The sequence below is a fragment of the Panthera uncia genome, chromosome B1 (genome assembly GCF_023721935.1).
Source record: "Panthera uncia isolate 11264 chromosome B1, Puncia_PCG_1.0, whole genome shotgun sequence".
Taxonomy (NCBI): domain Eukaryota; kingdom Metazoa; phylum Chordata; class Mammalia; order Carnivora; family Felidae; genus Panthera; species Panthera uncia.
The window spans coordinates 106,875,673-106,895,948 of record NC_064811.1 but is presented as its reverse complement, the minus strand read 5'-3'; the positions used below and the strand labels follow the sequence as shown (position 1 = coordinate 106,895,948).

At 35.4% G+C, this 20,276-nt stretch overlaps 1 protein-coding gene across 4 annotated transcripts in view; it reads left to right on the top strand.

Annotated features, from left to right (window-relative positions):
* Positions 1–20,276, top strand: part of SCLT1 (sodium channel and clathrin linker 1) — a 219,202-nt gene that overhangs the window by 97,899 nt on the left and 101,027 nt on the right. For all 4 annotated transcript variants that reach the window (XR_007457905.1, XM_049631174.1, XM_049631176.1 and 1 more), the window contains exons 10-11: positions 3,334–3,424; positions 14,426–14,517. Coding sequence is in view for 3 of the 4 variants with exons in the window: in XM_049631174.1 (XP_049487131.1) it covers positions 3,334–3,424; positions 14,426–14,517 (183 nt within the window). In the remaining variant the exon portion in view is untranslated. The remainder of the gene's footprint in view (positions 1–3,333; positions 3,425–14,425; positions 14,518–20,276) is intronic.

Here is a 20,276-nt window from a genome sequence, read left to right as displayed (position 1 = left end):
TTTGTTCTACCACTGGGAAGAATGCTAGTGTGATTTTGATAGGGATTGCTCCTTTTAATGACTGAAAAAAAAAATTCTTAAGACCATTGCAGGAATTTTTTTCTTTGATTTATGTAGAAGAGAGATTTCTATTTCAAATGAGATAGTATATATTTGGAAGAGTTCATAAAATTATTCTAAGATTTCCACACATGAATATTAAATTGGATATGAGGGACCTAAGTTAAATGTCAAGATATAATTGTACCTGTTACTCTTTATTTCCTCCTTTTATGCTCTTTTATTCATTTATGACTTTTACTTGTCTACTATATGCCAAGCACTGTGCTATCTCCTTAGATTTTAAAAAATAGTAAAATGTGATTTTTGCCTTTAATGATCTTATATTCCATATTTTTTTTATAAATTCACATTTCCACAAGCGAGTAGGTGTTAATAACATACAAAGTATTATGTAATTTGCAGACTGGCATTATAGGGCCTTTTGACTAGAAGTTAAGGAAGACTTGAGATGTGGAGATTTTGACCTATGTCTTGAAGATGATTGAGGAACGTTTCAGAAAAAGAGGAAGAAGTCTAGGCCAGTCAAACATGTAAGAAAATAGACAATGATGTGTTTCAAGAAACAGTGAGTTTGTGCTCTGTTATATTTGAAACATAAATTATGTGAAGGAAATTGGTAAAATATGGGACTTTTTGAGGCCAGGTGATGACTAACCTTTATGCCATGTAGAGGAGTTGATTGTGTGCCCAAAGAAGTAAGTAGGAAATTCAGAAAATGTTATTAAACACGAATTTTTGCCACTAGATACCTTTTATTTGCAGAGAAGATGCATTATAGAGGATGAATTAAGGAGGAGACCCACAGTGAAGCCTTCACTTTGGAAAGTAGTAGAATAGTTGTGGGAAGTAATGATGGGGCCAAAGGTTGGGCCATGAAGTGGAAATGGAATACAATTGAAAGATAATTTTAGAATTAGAATCATTAGGAAAATTAGAATCAGGAGACCATCTATTTAGGGTTTTGGTCTTTGAAGATTGGCCAACCACTTCCTTGTTGTTGGATGTGAGATAGCTGAGACAGTCTTGTTATCAAGTGAATTGCATTAGGCCTACATTACTAGTTAGTGACAGAACTGGGTTCGTGACTCTAGGGTTTTCCATATTGCACCCTATTCTGATTGTGTCTCTAACCAATAGTTTTTTTTTTTCTTAATCATGCCATAAGCTTGCATTTGTTTATAATTTATAGTGTACTTGATGTACATTATCTATTTTGTCTTGTTCAGCAACCTATGAAATAAATAGAATAAGCATTATTATCCTCTATCTGAAGGTAAGAAAACCAAATCAGTGTGGGTGCTATGCTTCTTTAGAATGTATCCAGTTTTATCATTGCTACCTAAATATCTTACTCCTTAAGTTTTTCCTTTCAAAATATATAGAATGTAGGAGTGCCTGGGAGGCTCAGTCAGTTAAGCGTCCTATTTTGGCTCAGGTCATGATCTCATGGTTCATGGGTTCAAGCCCCGCTTCAGGCTCTGTGCTGACAGATCAGAGCCTGGAGCCTGCTTCGGATTCTCTGTCTCATCTCTCTGCCCCTCCCCCACTCATGCTCTGTCTCTATGTCTCTCAAAAATAAACATAAAAAATTTTTCTTAAATGAATAAACATTTTTAAAAAATTAAAGTATATAGCATATTATAACTGGTAGGTTCATTTATTAATACATTTATTAGTTGCTGTCCTGAAATTATCTCTAAACTTAAAGTAGATTTTAAATGTGTTGGTTTAAGGTGGTCTTGGTTTTAGCTTTGTTGTTTGGTGATCCATTTTGCAAGTAGAAAGGTCTGTTTAATGTCTGATAAATTCAGATTTTTATAAATTGGGTTTATTTTTTATTAAAAAAATTTTTTTAATGTTAATTTTTGAGAGAGAGAGAGACAGAGCATGAGCAGGGGAGGGAGACACAGAATCCGAGGCAGGCTCCAGGCTCCGAACTGCCAGCACAGAGCCCAATGTGGGGCTCAAACCCACTAATCATGAGATCATGGCCTGAGCCGAAGTCGGACGCTTAACCGACTGAGCCACCCAGGCGCCCCATAAATTGGATTTATTTAAAAATAAAAGCATTTCCCTAAAATGCTTAATTTTATATTCTTGAGACCACTTTTTGTAGACAGTTTCTGTTTAAATACCAGTTTCATGTTTAATTTGTGAATCCTTGGGCAAGTTGGTAAATCTCTGTCAACTTCACTCTCTTGACTTTAGTTTGATAGAATAGTCTCAATAGTACTTAATTCACAGAGAGAGTTAATTATATTAGTGAGATGATTGCAAAGAATTTAGGACAGTTCCTGGTATATAATGATTATCTGATACATTTTAGCTATTATTAGATTTTTATTTCCTATTGTTTTATGCCAATCAGAATGTAATTATAAATACTGTTAGCCAAAAGTAAATCAGTTAACATTTATTATGAATTTTCCATCAAATAGTTTTTTTAGGTTCAACAGCACTAATATGATTTATATTTAATACCTACATAAACTATAATTAACAAATAAATATGGTCAGTTCCTATACTAAAGTAGTTTTGTTCCTAAAAATGTATTTTTTTTACATAACCCAGGTGTTTTGTATTCATACTTAGTGCTTAATTGGTAGGATATTAAAAATATTTTTTATCTGTTTCAGAAAGTCTCTCTATCCTAATATCTTTTTCTATGGGGAGTCAAGATACTGAAACTTGACAGTAACAGAACATTCAGTAAATTTGTTATTTTTGTCCTTTGCCACTAAATTTCTGAAAACATTAATAACTATTATACTATCTCAAGACAAATATTTGAATTCGTTATGTTCGGTGGCTATATAATACGTCTGGTGTTTAAGGAATGATTAAGGCACTGAAGCTTTGGTTCATTTTTATAGAAAAGCCAATTAGTGATACTTCTTCAACTCTATAAATTCAAGAAATTACCATAGCTATATTCTACTTAATACTGTCATTCTTGTTGGGTAATTTATTAAGATGATAAAGTACTTTTTCATGAAATATGAATCATTTGAGTATGAAATATAATTTTTCCAAATAAAGTAGTAATAACTCTCACTTTATACCCTTGCCCTTTAGTGATATTTTTCCTTTTCACTCTCTTCCACATGCATTTTATTAGTAATAAAGGGCTCTTTTAGTATCTACCTCTTAGATCCATTTTTAGGTGCACTAGAGTTAGTACTGATTTTATCATATTTGGATTTCTTTTCTAATACTTTTAATTATTTATGGTCTGTGAAAAGTGTTTATTAATTTAATTTCTATTTTAGGCAAGCCAAGTTAGATCTGAGAAGTGCAGCAGCAAAAGTGGATGAGTTAACCAAAGTAACTGAAGATCTTCAAGGACAGATGCAAAAGAAGGTATTTGCCTCTTTTTAGGGCAGTTGGTAGCCTATAGCTTAGTTTTCTATGAATTTTGTTATTAAACTATTTTGGATTAGGTACTGAAGACAATTGCTGGAAAATGAATTAAAAATCATTTTGAGGGGTGCCTGAGTGTCTCAGGCGGTTGGGCGTCTGACTTTGGCTCAGGTAATGATCTCACGGTCTGTGGGTTTGAGCTCCGCATCGGACTCTGTGCTGACAGCTTAGAGCCTGGAGCTGCTTCGGGTCTGTGTCTCCCTCTCTCTCTGCCCCTCTCCTGCTTGCACGCTCTTTCTCTCTCTCTCTCTTCCAAAAATAAACATTAAAAAAAATTCTGTTGCCCTAAATATGAAATATGAAATTAGGAAGCTAAAGTATAATTTTGGAGATAACTTCTTTCCATTTACTTTATCCTGAGTTAATAAAACAGTAATCATTCATAAACACATCATTACTAAAAGACATATTAATGCAAGATCAAATTTGATTAATTGGGAATATGTAAATGAAGAGAAGCATTTAATACTACATTTTGTATTATTTTTAGAAATACTTATTGGCATAAGAAATTGTTTTTTTTATGTGTAATAAGGACATTTCACGAGAGTCAAGGAATGGTCAGGCTTTAGATTTAGGTGGGTCTAATTATTAAAAAGTCTAGCTCTGGTACTTGCTAGCTGTGTAACTTCTCTAAGCCTTATTTCTTAATCTGTAAAAGTTGCTTACATATTTCTAGTAATGGTAGATTCATGAAAGACTTGCAAAACTTCCCATAGATAACAGTTATGAAAATTGGATACATTCTTTCAAACACTGGAACATGTCCCAAAACAGAAAAACACTGAAAGAGGTGTGAATTATAAGTTTTTTAATTTCTGACCTGAGAGTTTCACCAATCCCCATAGTTGTGACTTGAGAAAACAACAGGTTTATATGGACTTAAAATGGCCAAAATCAATGTTTAAGGCTGGAAAAGCAGTTGAAAATTTGAAGAAAAATTATTAGCAGCAAAAGAAACACAAAAAAGAGAGAGACCTAAATTCTGAGTACAAATTCTGACCAAATCCCTGTCTAACAGCCAAAGTATGCATGGTGGAGTGGGACAGGGAGTCCAGTGAAGAAGTAGGCAGTAGACCTGAAAGCAATCTACTCTTGAAAGATAGAGCTGTATGGAACTAGATATTTGAGTTTGCTGCTTTCTGTAATTGAGTGCATTCCTGAAATGTGTGCTATTCAGGCAACAGAAAGCTGAAGACTTAATGTTTGAAGTATCAAAGGACAGAACCCAGAGCAGCTAGAAATTACAGAGGAATCTATAATAGCAACAAAATCATGAAGAGAATGAGTCCTTCCTCTGCCCACACTTGACAGATCCTCATATTAGGCAGGTACAGGAGAATTTCTAGGAAGCCTAGTTCAAAAACAAACAGTGGAAACAAATAAGTGATCAGAGTTGGCAGCTGCTCCTACCGTAGGGGAAACATTTCAGAGTTTGCACCTAAGCAAGATAATTGCCTACTCACAAAAAAGCCAGTAATGCTCAACAAAATAGAATCCAATGTATTATCTATATTTTCCAGTTTTCAACCAAAACTTCCTTGACGGGAAAGTGTGACTGACAGAGTTGGGGTCAGGGAAACAGTCCATAGAAACTCACTCTTAGCAGGCCCAGCTCTTGGATTCAGCAGGCAAAGACTTCAAATAATCTGTTATAAATGTGTTCAAAGAATTAAATTGCAGTAAAATAAGGTTTCAGTGAAGGAGCAGAAAGGGATTTTTTACTGAGAAATAGAAAATAATTTTAAAAATAGAAATCTTGGAGTTTAGGGGTGCCAGGATGGCTCACTTGGTTAAGCGTCCAATTCTTGGTTTTGGCTCAGGTCATGATCTCATGGTTTCATGAGTCCGAGCCCTACATCAGGCTCTACACCTGCTTGGGATTCTCTGTCTCCCTCTCCTTCCGCCTCTCCCTGACTCATGCTGTCTCTGTCTCTCTCAAAATAAATAAGCTTAAAAAAAAAAAAAAAGACATTCCGGAGATCAAAAGTATAACAACCAAAATAAAAATTTTATTAGATGGTTCAAGAATAGATTGGGAAAAGCAGAAGAAATAAGCAATGAACTTGAAGAAAGATCAACATAAATTTTCCTGTCCAAAAAACAGAATTTAAAACGTGGAAGAAAAGTGAACAAGTCCTCAGAGATCTATGTGAAAATATGAAGCAAGCCAACAAGAGTGTAATTGGAATTGTGGAAGGGAGGGAAACAGAAAAGATATCTAAAGAAATAATGGCTGAAAACTTCCAAAATTTGGTGGTAAACAGGTGAGATAAACACAAAGAAAATTACTTCTAGACACATCATGACAACACTGACAACCAGTTATAAAGCTAAAACTTGAAAGCAGCAACAGAAAAATGGCATGAACATGGGAACAGTGATAAGAATAATGGCTGCCTTCTAATTAAGAAATGTGGAAGCAGAAGGAGTTCAAGATGGCAGAGTAGCATGGAAGCTCTCATCTTGTCTCGACAGTGAAACGCAAATACATCACCACCAAGCCATTTTGCACATCTAGGAAACTGATCTGAGGTTTAACACAACAATCTGCATAACTGGAGCCACAGAACTCGACAGGTATGTGGTGTGGAGGGGTAGACTGAGGGAAAGAACAGCCACGAAGGATAGGAAGCTGTTTTTGCAGAGGACAGGGAAAGGCAGGGGAGAGTGTGGCGCCTAGGGAGAGCGCAGGAAAAGTACTCCCCCTGAAAGTAGCTGGAGAGAAAGACAAAGAGTGAAAACTCTCACAAGAGGCTGAATAAGAAATCTGTTCCCCAAAATGACTTATGGGGAGAAAGGAGAGGGTTTCAATACCATTAGGATTCTATAAACATTAGAGCACAAAGTCTGAAATTCCAGAGCCCAGTGCTGGGCGGTGGTCTGGTGAGGAAAAAGGGCAAATCCCCAGAAGAAGGCAATGGGGTCTGAGGGGTCCATGTGCTACACGGAGCGAAGTGGTTCCCCTGCTTGGAGAGCATTAGGTAGGGTCCATACAGCCTCCCCACAGGCAAAGGTCCCAGCGGACCCCGGAGAGCAGCCACCTTTGCTGGTATTGAGACAGACACCAGAGTGCAGTGAAACCTGGTACCAGCTGTGTGTTTGAATTGCCACAATCTCAGAACCTCTCCTGCTGCGCAATAACACAATCGTTTTCTCAGGCAAGCTGGTGCCCAGCCATTGATCAGTGAGACCCTGCCTGAGAGAGTTGAAGCAGGTCCAAGCCCCAGGGTTCTCTGAAGTGAGGGATTTTAAAACACAGCCATGTCTGCGATAAAACTATGGAGGGAGGTGCTGCCTGGCAGGCTGACAACTTGGACACAGACAGGATAAAGCTGCAGAGTAGACAGAGGTCTAAGACAAAGGAGGGGTACTTGATCATAGGTTGGTTAGAATGCAGAGTTCCTGTGCCAGACTAGGAAGCTAGGCGAAGCCATTTCCACCATTACTGTATACATGCATGTGTGCATACTAGCCACACTGATCCACCCCATTAAGTTAAGTGGTGCCACCTAATGGAGAATGGAGCCGTTACACTAAGCCCCGCCCAGCTATGCCCTCCCAACACATCCCCTAGAAGACCAGCACAAGTCTCTGAATGCTTTATAGAGTGTTTCATAGTTCTAGAGGAAACTGGATGTAACTTCATTCAGGTTTCATTCTGTTTGCTGGTTCATATACTTGTTTGTTTTCTTCTGTCTTTGTTTAAATTGTTTTTTTTCTTTGTTTTTTTCCTCCTTTTCCTTTTCTCGCATACAGTAAGAGAAAATTTTATTTTTATTTTATTTTTTCTTAAAAAATTAATTTTTTATTTTATTGTAAATTTTCTATTTCACTTTATTTCATTTTCTTCTATTTTATTTACATTTTTTTAATTTCTAAATTTTATCTTACCTCTTTTTTCTCTCTTTCCTTTTTTTTCTATAGTCTATCATGCTTCTTTCCAGAAGCAGACCAAACATACCTAGGATTTAGCTTCCTTTATTTGACTTTTTGTTTTGTTTTTAAATTTTAAATTTTTATTTTTTATTTCGTTAATTTTTTCTTCCTCCAAAATGACCAAATGAAGGAATTCACCACAAAAGAAAGAACAGGAAAAAATGATAGCCCGGGGCTTAACCAATACGGATATAAGCAAGATGTCTGAACTAGAATTTAGAACCACAATAACAGGAAGGCTAGCTGGGGTTTAAAAAGCATTGAATCATATCTATGGGGGAAAAAAATAAGTAAAATCTAGTCAGGATGAAATTAAAAATGCTACAACAAAGATGCAATCTCTAATGGATGCCACAGTGGCAAGGATGGACAAGCAGAGCAGCAAATCAGTGATACAGAAGACAGAATTATGGAGAATAATGAAGCAGAAAAATAGAGGGGAACAAAGGCAAGAGAGAACGATGCAGGACTTTGAGAATTTAGTGACTTATTAAAAAGGAATAACATCCAAATCATAGGAGTCCCAGAAGATGAAGAGAGAGAAAAGGGACAGAGGGTTATGTGAGCACATTACAGTGGAAAACTTGCCTAATCTGGGATAGGACATAGACATCAAAATCCAAGAAGCACAAAAAACTCCCATTAGATTCAACAGAAACCAATCATCACCAAGGCATATCTTAGTCAAATTCATAAGATAAACAGACAAGGAAAGAATTATGAAAGCAGAGAGGGAAAAAAAAGTCGTTAGCCTATAAGGGAAGACAGATTAGATTCACAGCAGACCTATCCACAGAAACTTGGCAGGCCAGAAAGGAGTGGCAGGATATATTCAATATGCTGAATCAGAAAATTATGCAGCCAAGAAATCTTTATCCAGAAAGGCCATCATTCAAAATAGAAGGAGGGATAAAGAGTTTCCCAGACAAAAACTGAAGGAATTTGTGACCACTAAACCACTAAATTTTAAGGGGGAGTCTTTGAGTGGAGAAAAGATGAACCAAAACAAAAAAGATCAAAAGCAACAAAGACTACAAAGGATCAGAAAGTATCACCAGAAACTCCCAACTTCACAGGAAACATAATGGCACCAAATTCATATCTTTTTGTACTCGCTCTTAATGTCAATGGACTAAATGCTTCAATCAAAAGACATAGGGTATCAGAATGGATAAGAAAACAAGACACATCTATATAGATAAGAAAATAAGACACATGTATATTTCAATACAGATTGAAAGTGGGGATGGTGAACCATCTGTCATGCTAATGGTCGCCAAAAGAAAGCTAGAGTAGCCATACTTAGACAAACTAGATTTTAAAATAAAGACTATAACAAAGAGATGAAGAAGAGCTTTATATCATAAGAGGTCTATCCACCAAGAAGATCTAACAGTTGTAAACATTTATGCTCCAAAGGTGAAAGCACCCAAATATATAACTCGGTTAATCACAAACATAAAGAAACTCATTGATAATAATACCATAAATTGTAGGGGACTTCAACACCCCACTTACAACAATGGACAGATCATCTAAGCAGAAAAGCAACAAAGAGACAATGGCTTTGAATGACTGGACCAGATGGACTTAACAGATATATTCAGAATAATTCATCCTAAATCAGCAGAATACACATTATTCTCGAGTGCACATGGAATATTCTCCAAACTAGATCACATAGTAGAGCACAAATCAGCCCTCAACAAGTTCAAAAAGATCAAGATCATACCTTGCATATTTTCAGAACACAACGCTATAAAACTTGAAATCAACCACAAGAAAAAATTTGGAAAGACCACGCATACTTGGAGATTAGAGAAATCCAACTACAGAATGAATGGGTTAACCAAGAAATAAAGAGGAAATTAAAAAGTATCTGGAGGCCAATAAAAATGAAAACACAAAAGCCCTTGGTTGCAGGAAAGGCAGTCATAAGAGGGAAGTATACAGTAATCCAGGCCTTCCTAAAAGGAAGGAAGGTCTCAAATACACAGCCTAACCTTACACCTTAAAGACCTGGAAAAAGAACTGCAAATAAAACCCAAAAACAGCAGAAGAAGAAAAATAATAAAGGTTAGAGCAGAAATCAGTGATATCAAAATCAAAGAAACGGTAGAACAGATCAGTGAAACCAGGAGCTGATTCTTTGAAAGAATCACAAAATTGATAAAACCCTAACCAGATCGATCAAAATGAAAAAGCAAAGGACCCAAGTAAATAAAATCATGAATGAAAGAGGAGAGATCACAACCAACACCACAGAAATACAATAATATGGGACTATTATGAGCAATTATATGCCAACAAACTGGTCAATCTGGAAGAAATGGACAAAGTCCTACAAACCTATAACTACCAAAACTGAAACAGGAAGAAATAGAAGATTTGAACAGACCCATAACCAGTAAAGAAATGAAATCAGTAATCAAAAATCTCCCAACAGATAGTCTTGGGCTAGATGGCTTTCCAGGGGAATTCTACCAAACATTTAAAGAAGAGTTAACACTGATTGTTTTAAAGCTGCTCCAAAATATAGAAATAGAAGGAAAACTTCCAAACTCCTTCCACAAGGCCAGAATTACCTTGATTCCAAAACCAGATAAAGACCCCACTAAAAAGGAGAACTACAGGCCAATTCCTCTGATGAACATGGATGCAAGAATTCTCAACAAGATACTAGTCAACTGGATCCAACAACACATTAAAAGAATTATTCACTACGATCACTGGGATTTATTCCTGGTATCCAGGGCTGGTTCAAAATCTGCAAATCAGTCAGTGTGCTAAATCATATTAATAAAACAAAGGATAGGAAACACATGATCCTCTCAATAGTGCAAAAAAAAAAAACTATTTGACAAAATATAGCCTCATTTTTTTATAAAAACCCTCAAAGTAGGGATTTAAGGATCATACTTCAAGATCATAAAAGCCATATATGAAAAACCCACTGCTAATATCATCCTCAATTGGGAAAAACTGAGACTTTCCCCCTAAGGTCAGGAACACGACAAGGATGTCCACTCTCACCACTGTTACTTAATATAGTGTTGGAAGTCCTAGCCTCAGCAGTTAGACAACACAAAATAATAAAAGGCATCCAAATAGGCAGGGAGGAAGTCAAATTTCACTCTTCATAGACAGTACGATACTCTATGTGGAAAACCCAAAAGACTCCACCAAAAAACTGCTAGAACTAAGCCAGGAATTCAGCAAAGTCCCAGTATATAAATTCAATGTATGGAAATTGCTTGCATGAAGCAGCAGAACAAGAAGTCAAGGGATCAATCCCATTTACAATTGCACGAAAAACCATAAAATACCTAGGAATAAACCTAATCAAAGAGGTGAAAAATCTATACACTGAAAACTATGGAGAGGTTATGGAAGAAATGGAAGAAGACACAGAACAGTGGAAAAACGTTCCATGCTCATGGATTGGAAGAACAAATATTGTTAAAATGTTGATTCTGTCTAAGCAATCTACACGTGCAATGTAATCCCTATCAAAATCACACTAGCATTCTTCCCAGTGGTAGAACAAACAATCTGAAAATTTGTATGGAATCAGAAAAGACCTCAAATAGGCAAAGCAATCCTGAAAAAGGAAACCAAAGCTGGAGGCATCACATTTCCAGACTTCAAGCTATTTCACAAAGCTGTAATCATCAAGACTATGGTACTGGCACAAAAACAGACACACAGATCAATGGAACAGAACCCAGAACCCAGAGATGGATCCACAAACATATGGCCGACTAATCTTTGACAAAGCAGGAAGGAATATCCAATGGAAAAAAGACAGTCTCTTCAGCAAGTGCTGTTGGGAAAACTGGACAGCCACATGCAGAAGAATGAACCGAGACCACTTTCTTACACCACACACAAAAATAAATTCAAAACGGACAAAAGACCTAAACGTGAGATAGGAAGCCATCAAAATCCTTGAGGAGAAAACAGGTAACAACCTCTTTGACCTTGGCCACAGCAACTTTTTACTTGACAGGTCTCTGGAGGCAAGGGAAACAAAAGCAAAATGAACTATTGGGACCTCATCAAGGTAAAAAGCTTCTGCACAGTGAAGGGAACAATCAGCAGAACTAAAAGGCAGCCAACAGAATGGGAGAGGATATTTGCAAAGGGCATATCAGATAAAGGGTTAGTATCCAAAATCTATAAAGAACTTCTCAAACTCAACACCCAGAAAACAAATAATCCAGTGAAGAAATGGACAAAAGACACGAACAGGCACTTTCCCAAAAAAGACATCCAGATGGCTAACAGACACATGAAAAGATGCTCAGCATCACTCATTAGCAGGAAAACACAAATCAAAACCACAATGAGATACCACCTCACACCTGTCAGAATGGCTAAAATTAACACTTCAGGCCACAACAGATGTTGGCGACGATGTGGAGAAAGAGGAACCCTTTTGCACTGCTGGTGGGAATGCAAACTGGTGCAACCCCTCTGGGAAACGGTATGCAGGTTCCTCAAAAAGTTAAAAATAGAACTACCCTACAGCCCAGCAATTGCACTACTAGGTATCTGTATCCAAAGGATACAAAAATACTGATTCGAAGGGGCACATGCACCCCAATGTTTACAGCAGCACTATCGACAATAGCCAAAGTATGGAAAGAACCGAAATAATGCATCGACTGATGATGGATAAAGAAGATATGGTATCTATAGACAATGGAATATTTCTCAGTGACCAAAAAGAATGAAATCTTGCCATTTACATCAACTTGGACGGAACTAGAGTATATTATTCTAAGGGAAATCAGTCAGAGAAAGACAAATATCACATGACTTCACTCATACATGGAATTTAAGGTACAAAACAGATGAACATAAGGGAAGGAAAGCAAAAATAATACAACAACAGAGAGGGAGACAAACCATAAGAGACTCTTAAATATGGAGGATGAACAGGGTTGCTGGAGGGGTGCTGGGTGGGGGATGGGCTAAATGGGTGAGAGGCATTAAGGACATGTGTTGGTTGAGCACTGGCTGTTATATGTAAGTGATGAATCAATGAATTCTATTCCTGAAATCATTATTACACTATATGTTAACTAACTTGGTTATAAATTTAAAAACATAGTAATAAAAAGAACAATCTTGGAAGCAGAGAACATTGGAAGAGTCTGTGAAGTGCTAGAGGAAAAAAAATGCTGTCTACGAATCCTGTGTCAAGTGAAACTGTGCTTTTAAAAATAAAGGGAAAATAAAAGCATTTTTAGATAAACAAAACAGAGAACTCGTCACTAGCAGAGCTATTCTTCAAAGCATGATGATGGTTAATTCTTTATGCTAAAAGGAAATGACACCAGATGGCAACTCAGATATAGGGAGAAAATAAGAGCAATAATAATTATAAATATGAGATAATATATGTACATATTTTTCTTTTCTCTAATACTTTTAAAAAATTGACTAAAGCAGAATTGAGCAGTATATGTGATGGATTTATAAAGTACACAGATGTAATATAACAATGGCACTAAAGACTAGGATGATACATGGAAATAAATACATTCCTGCAAGGTTCAAATGTTTTTTATGAGTTAAACATTAACTCTGAATAAATTGGGATAAGATAAAGATGCATGTTATAATCTCCAGAGCAACTACTAAAAAATAATTTAAAGACATATAGCTAAAAGCCAATGGAATTAAAATGGTATGTAAAAAATGTTTAATACAACAGAAGACAAGGAAGTATCAACAAGGGTTTTTTTTAAGGTGGTGCCAATCAAACCAATTTATTTCAGAATGTTGCTATGTCAGAGAAGAAATATCCTGTGATTATAACAGGATGCTGTATAACCACGTTAAAAGAGCATATTCTAAAGGCTGATTATCTACATACAGTTTGTGCTGTGTTTTGTTAGACTTACACTATAGAAGTAGATTGAAATATTGGTGAAACTTATAATGACTTTTGATTACTGTTTTTCTAATATAAAATTAATAGGTCTCTTCCCCCTTTTTTATTTAGTATATGTGTGATTTGTTTCTAAACTGTTATTGCTGATTTTCTTTTTTACTTGTTTAAAAATTCAACTTTATTATTTTTCTAGTTATAAGGGTAGTGCATGCTATTCATAAAAATGCAAATACCATAGAAATACACAAAGAAAAGCACAATTTATATACAAAATATGCAATAAAGAGATATACAAAATTACCTTGCAGTCAAATCCCTAGGAAGTAATAACTGGTAACAGATTATTTATAGCGTAAAGACCTTTTTTCTGTGTGTGTGTGTGTGTGTGTGTGTGTGTGTGTGTGTGCGCACGCATATACTTAAATTTTGTTTAATGTAAAATGAGTTGGGGTGCCTGGGTGGCTCGGTCGGTTAAGCATCCGACTTCGGCTCAGGTCATGATCTCACGGTCCATGAGTTCGAGCCCCGCGTCGGGCTCTGTGCTGACAGCTCAGAGCCTGGAGCCTGCTTTGGATTCTGTGTCTCCCTCTCTCTCTGCCCCTTCCCTGTTCATGCTCTGTCTCTGTCTCAAAAATAAATAAACGTTAAAAAAAAAAAAAAAAAGAAATATTTAAAAAAATGAGTCATACCATAAATACTATGCTACAGAATTTTTTTAGTGAAACATATTTCATGGATGGCTCTCATATTTAAATGTTTATTAATGTTTCTTCTTTAATGTTTATTTTTAAGAGACAGCATGAGTGGGGGAGGGGCAGAGAGAGAGAGGGAATCACAGAATCTGAAACAGGCTCCAGGCCTTGAGCTGTCAGCACAAAGCCCAACATGGGGCTGAACTCGTGAACTGCAAGATCATGACCTGAGCTGAAAGTCAGTCTCAACCAACTGAACCACTCAGGTACCCCTGTTATCCCTTCTTTAAACTTACATAATAAATTCTAGAAGTATAATACCTTTATAGACTGAATTCTTTTCTTTATGCTATATAATGATGTATTATATTTTCATATACTCAGGATTCCAATTTCTTTATTTTCTAGGAGGAGGATATGTTGTCTGCCCAGGGAAGAGAGGAAGCATCAGATAGGCGTTTACAGCAGTTACAATCTAGTATAAAACAATTAGAAACAAGGTAAATTGTTAAATACATCTAGCTTTCTCTGTTACCTTCAAAAGGTATTCCACATTAGAATTTCAGTTTATGATATTTTCTAGAATATATATTTTATAGTGCTAAACAAACTGTACTTGTAAGTTTGAAATCTGATTCACTGGACATTATTTATTTTAAAAAATCATGTTCAAAATATTGGTATATTTTGAATGTATATTCAAAGACCATTTCTGTCTTACCCTTTCCCCAGTCATTGTCAAGTTAAGTGAATCCCCAAATGAAAATGTTCTTTCCATCTTAAAGCAGAAAAAGTTGGGTAAAAATTATATAGAAAAACTAATTGGTAGAACCTACTTACTAAGTAGACACACAAGAGAAAAAAAAATACCCAAGAAATCATTATAGATGTTTGCCCTGGAACCTTCTGGAGCAGTAATTTCAGTTGTCGTTGAAGGTCTAGACTACTTTTTAAATGTATCTGTAGGTTGTTTTTAATTGTTATCTATTTCCTTAAGAGACTTAAAAATCGTCATTTGTAATCCATTAAAGATACAGTGACCACAGCCCATAAATTTACTTTATAGTTTATAAATGAAAAATCTACTCTGATTGGAATCTCATAAATAGCCTGCTAACGTGAGCACATTAAAAATCAAGATCTCCTTGGGGCGCCTGGGTGGCTCAGTCGGTTAAGCGTCCGACTTCGGCTCAGGTCATGATCTCACAGTTCGTGAGTTCAAGCCCCGCGTCAGGCTCTGTGCTGACAGCTCAGAGCCTGGAGCCTCCTTCAGCTGCTGTGCCACCCTCTCTCTCTGCCCCTCCCCTGCTCATGTTCTGTCTCTGTCTCAAAAATAAATAAACATTTAAAAAAATTAAAAAAAAAAAATCAAGATCTCCATTCTAGTCCATGGCTAATTTATTGTTTGTTCAGAAGAAAAATTAGTATACTTAACCTTCTGTTTCCTGTGCTTCAAAATAGTAATAAAAATATTATTTTCTCATAGCAGGTTGAGAACTAATTGATTTTAACTACTAACTTGTGATGAAAGGAGTTATAATTTTATGTACGAGGGTCTTGGGTTTTTGTTTTTCAGTTATCTAAACTTTTCAGCAGTTGATTGATTTATTGTACTGCTGCTTTCCTGAACTTCTTTGTGTTAACCTTAGAGAAAAAAATTTGTGATTGTAGATTTTCATTTCTGTTATCTTAGTGGCTATTCTATGCTATGAAAAATGCTAGAGACTTGAGACAGTTAACTGAATAATGAGTATCAATTCCTTTTGATTCTGATAGCATTGAATCATAAAGAACCTAGGTTTTTGGGGTTTTTTTTTTCATTTTTTTTTTCATTCAGCAGTGCTTTTAGTTGTCTTTTTAATGTTGAGAGTTTGTGGTTTTTTGTTACTCTTGTTTTATTTTGTTTTGCTTTTAATATAAAGCTATAATATGATCTAACCAAATAGCTCTGTAAGAAGAGATCACTGCCTATATAAGAAAATCTAAGGATATTTTTTTAAAGTCCAATATTCAGCTAGCCACCTCTGAAAAGGAAATTGTTACATTGGCTTCCTTTTAGAGCTGTTAAACTAATATTACTGTTAGAATAAAAACAATTATATATTTTAAACTTTAAAAATCTCTTGTATTTTATGTAGGAGAAAGCAAAGTTATTAGTATATTTGATATGTGTTTCTAAACAATATTTAGCTAGTATGTTTTAGGTGTAAATGTATCTTATTTAATGGAACTTGCAGTTAGAAAAGCTATGTTTTGGGGGCGCCTGGGTGACTCAGTCAGTTAAACGTCTGACTGTTGACTTCAGCTCAGGTCATCTCACAGTTTTTGAGATCAAGCTCCATGTTGGGCTCTGTACTGACAGTATGGATCCTGCTTGGGATATTCTCTCTTTCTCTCTCTCTCAAAATAAATAAACAAACTTTAAAAAAAAAAAAAAAAGATAAGCTTTTTAATGGTCATCTTTGTTCCACAAAATCAAAGACATTTTTGCCTCAGTAAATGCTTTTTGGCATTATTAAAATTATTATTTATTTTTAAAATTATTCTTTGTGATTCTTTCAAATGCCACAAACATCTGAGAAGCATTAATCCATTTCCTTTGTCTTTCAAAGAAAGGATCCCCTCCATTCCCCTTTTTAGATGATTCATGGATCCTGGGAATTAATTACCTCCAGAGAATGACAGTTCTCTCTGGGAAATATTTTGCTGGTTTGTATATGCTCAGCTTGAATAAGGCAGAAGTTAAATGAGTTGAATTGCTCTAAGTTACCTCTTCATATTTTTAAATTTGATGTTTCTTTTAAAATGAGATTATGCAAATAGGACTACAAAACCTTCAGTTATGTGACTGGTGGAAAGTGAATTTCGTTCCAATCATTGTTCAGCTTTTTATTTTCTATCCCTACTCTAAGCATAATAGAATACATAAATTCTTTAAAGATGTTGAAATATGGTCTCGATTTTAAGTAGAAGGCCATGCATTGGAAATCAGTGAATATGTTGGAGAAAATATGGAGGGCCTTGGAGATAGTCAAATTTGGATTTCATGTGATGTATTACAGATTCTTGAGTCAGGATTACATGATGAAATTAATATTTTATGAAGATTAATTTGATGATATTTTCGAAGTGAGGCTATTTGGCGACAGGAATATAAATTGTTGGAGGAGAAAGATTTTGAGATTTAGAGGCAAAGTTGCTTTGATTTCTGGTTGTAGTGTATTCTGTCTTTGTACCTTGGAGGAGTTAACCAACCTCACTTAGCTGTAGTTTCTTTAGGATTAAATGAGATAAGAATATATAGGGAACCTAGCACCATGCTTATTATTTTACTTTCTCAAATCTTCCCCTTCTTTCAGAGTAAAGTTAACTTCTTTCTAGAAAACTCACAATTCTTTTCACTTTCAACCTTTACCTTGTATAAGATTTAGGATTTAATAGAATGAACAAGTATTTGGAGGAGAACTAGTCTACTTATTAGACTAACAAATTATGAGAATTCTGAACAGTAAAAAATGGTTTTTGGATCTTAATTGTTTTAATGGTCTTAATGAAATAGAACAAGGTAGAATAAAGTCTAATAAACTGTCACAAAGAATAAAGCAGTCTTCAGTGTTACAAAGAATAAGTCTTAAATCTTTCCCACAATTATAGCTCTTTGGTTTATTATGAAATGTTTTCAAACTAATCTGAGTATTTTTTTAATATTGACCAAATAAAATTATTTAATTATATTATTTCTGTAAGGTGGTTTTTATATATTAGTTACAAATTGGCTTTATTCATTTTTAATTTTATTTTTATCAGGAAAATATATATGCATTGTTTCAAAATCGTATAGTACCACAAGCATTATAATGAGAAATACATTCTTATTAATTATCTCATTTCTTCACATAGTAAGTTTTCTATGTACTTTATACTCATTCTTGGCTAAATACTCTATCAAAGCTCTAAAATGACTCTCAATCTGGTCAACCACATGAGGTCATTGCCATTACATCCTTTTCTTAAAGAAATCCATTGGTGTCCTCCATCCTCTGCCTCAAACTGTTCACTACTAGGACTGATGCAACTCTCATTTTAAAACTTTAATTCACTAGGTCCTGCGATTTCCTTCTTGCCATTCCTATATTGAAGCCTGTCTTTTGCATCCCCACGAATGCTGCTTTCTTTCTTAACTCCCCCTCATTTTGATGGATACCACCAAATACCTATTTGATGGATTCATCAGCTTCCTGAAGATACATGGGATACATTTATTAAGATGTTGCTTATTTAGAAATATTTTTATCCTGTTTCAAAGGTATTTGATAGTTCCTTGAGTAATGAATCATAGGTTGGAAATCCAAGGTTTTAAATCACTTATTCTTAGAATGTTGACATTTTCCTTATATTATCTAGCCTTTGGATGTAGGGAAAAAATTCCTATGTCATTCAAAATTCCAATATTTTCTCTTTGACTCTTCTTTTCCCTCTGAAGACTTTTAGGATCATCTACCACCCCCACCACCACAATCAGTGTTCTAAAATTGCAGTGTGCACATTCAGTGAGAATCCCTTTTCATTCATCTTACTGGGAACACTTCAGTCTAGAAATTCATGTCCTTCAGTTCAAGGAATTTTCATTTGATGGTTTTAGTCATTTTTTCCTCTGTTCTTTTTTCTTGAACTTAATATGAGTTTCATATTGGACCTTACGGATTGATTACCTAATTTTTCTATCTTTTATCCCTGATTTTCCATTCCTTCATTGATTTTCTCCTTTCTTGGAGGTTTCCTTAAATTTTCTTCTAACTAGCCATCTGTTGACTTTTTTCTTTTAATTAATTTATTTTGAGAGAGAGAGAGAGAGAGAGAGAGAGAGAACGTGCATGAGCAAGCAGGGGAGGGGCAGGGAGAGAGGGAGAGAGAGAATCCCAAACAGATTCAGTCATGCTGTCAGCACAGAGCCTGGTGCAGGGCTCAAACTCAGGAACTGTGAGATCATGACCTGAGCTGAAACCAAGATTTGGACACATAACCAACTGATCCACTCAAGTGCCCCATCTGTTGAATATTTTAGTTATCATAAATTTTATTTTAAAGAGCCATTTCTTATTCTGTTTCTTTTTCTGTAGTAGCTTTTCTTATTTAATATATATTATATCTTAGTTCAGTGTATTAAATATGTATCTTATAAGGTTTTCTTCTGCTATCTGCATTATCTGTGTTCTCTCTACATTCCTTTTGTTCTGTTTGCCCATCTGTCTTTCTTCAAATGCTTGGTGATCCTTTCTATCCATTGATATTTAATAGTAAGACACCAAAGTATTTGAGCAGCACATATACTAAAAATTGGAATACAGAGAAAATTAGGATGGCCCACATGCAGATCTGTGAAGCATTCCATATCTTTAAACACCAAACCCATAGATAGAGAACAGACTGGTGTTTGCCGGGGAGGGGGTAGGGGATGGAATGGGAGACAATGGTCAAAAGATACAAATTTCCAGTTATAAAAGAAATAAATCATAGGATGTAATGTACAACATGGTGATTATTGATAATAATACTGTATTGTATATTTGAAAGTTGCTAAGAGAATAGATCTTAAAAGTTTTCATAAGAAAAAATCACAGCTGTATGTGGTGATATATATTAACTAAATTTACTACAGTGAACATTTTGCAATGTAAAAAAATACCAAATCATTATGTTGTATACTTGAAACTAATACAGAGTTGTATATCAAATATGTTTCAGTTAAAAATAAAGAGTAAGACCCCAGAAAGCAGATAGGAAGCTAAGTGTGTATAGATGGGTTGGGATCTGCCAGACTTTATTATGTTTAGTCAGTAAGCTGGCTTTTTCCTTAGGCAGTCCCCATATATGAGAATCTTTCTTGAGCCAGTTTTCCCAGGGTAGGATTCATTAATCTTCTGCTGTGGGCTGAGTAGAAATGCACAAGCGTGAGTGTATTCCAAAGTTGAAGAAGGAGTCTGGAAGTAATGATGTTCAATATTCAAACTTTCACTCAATACCCTGGGTTTTGGTATGTCTTCTGATCCCCAACTTTAGTTGAAATGACCGCCCCCTGCTGTGTAGTTATAGATACATAGATCTGTGAGTTGGATCTGTACCATTTAAGTGGAAGTTTCTATTTGGGAGTATAGTATATTTACTAGGAACACTGGCTCTGGACCTAGACTAAGTTCAAACTCCAGTTTCACCAGTAACTAGATAAATAATCCTGGGCATGTTGATTACTCTCTGTACT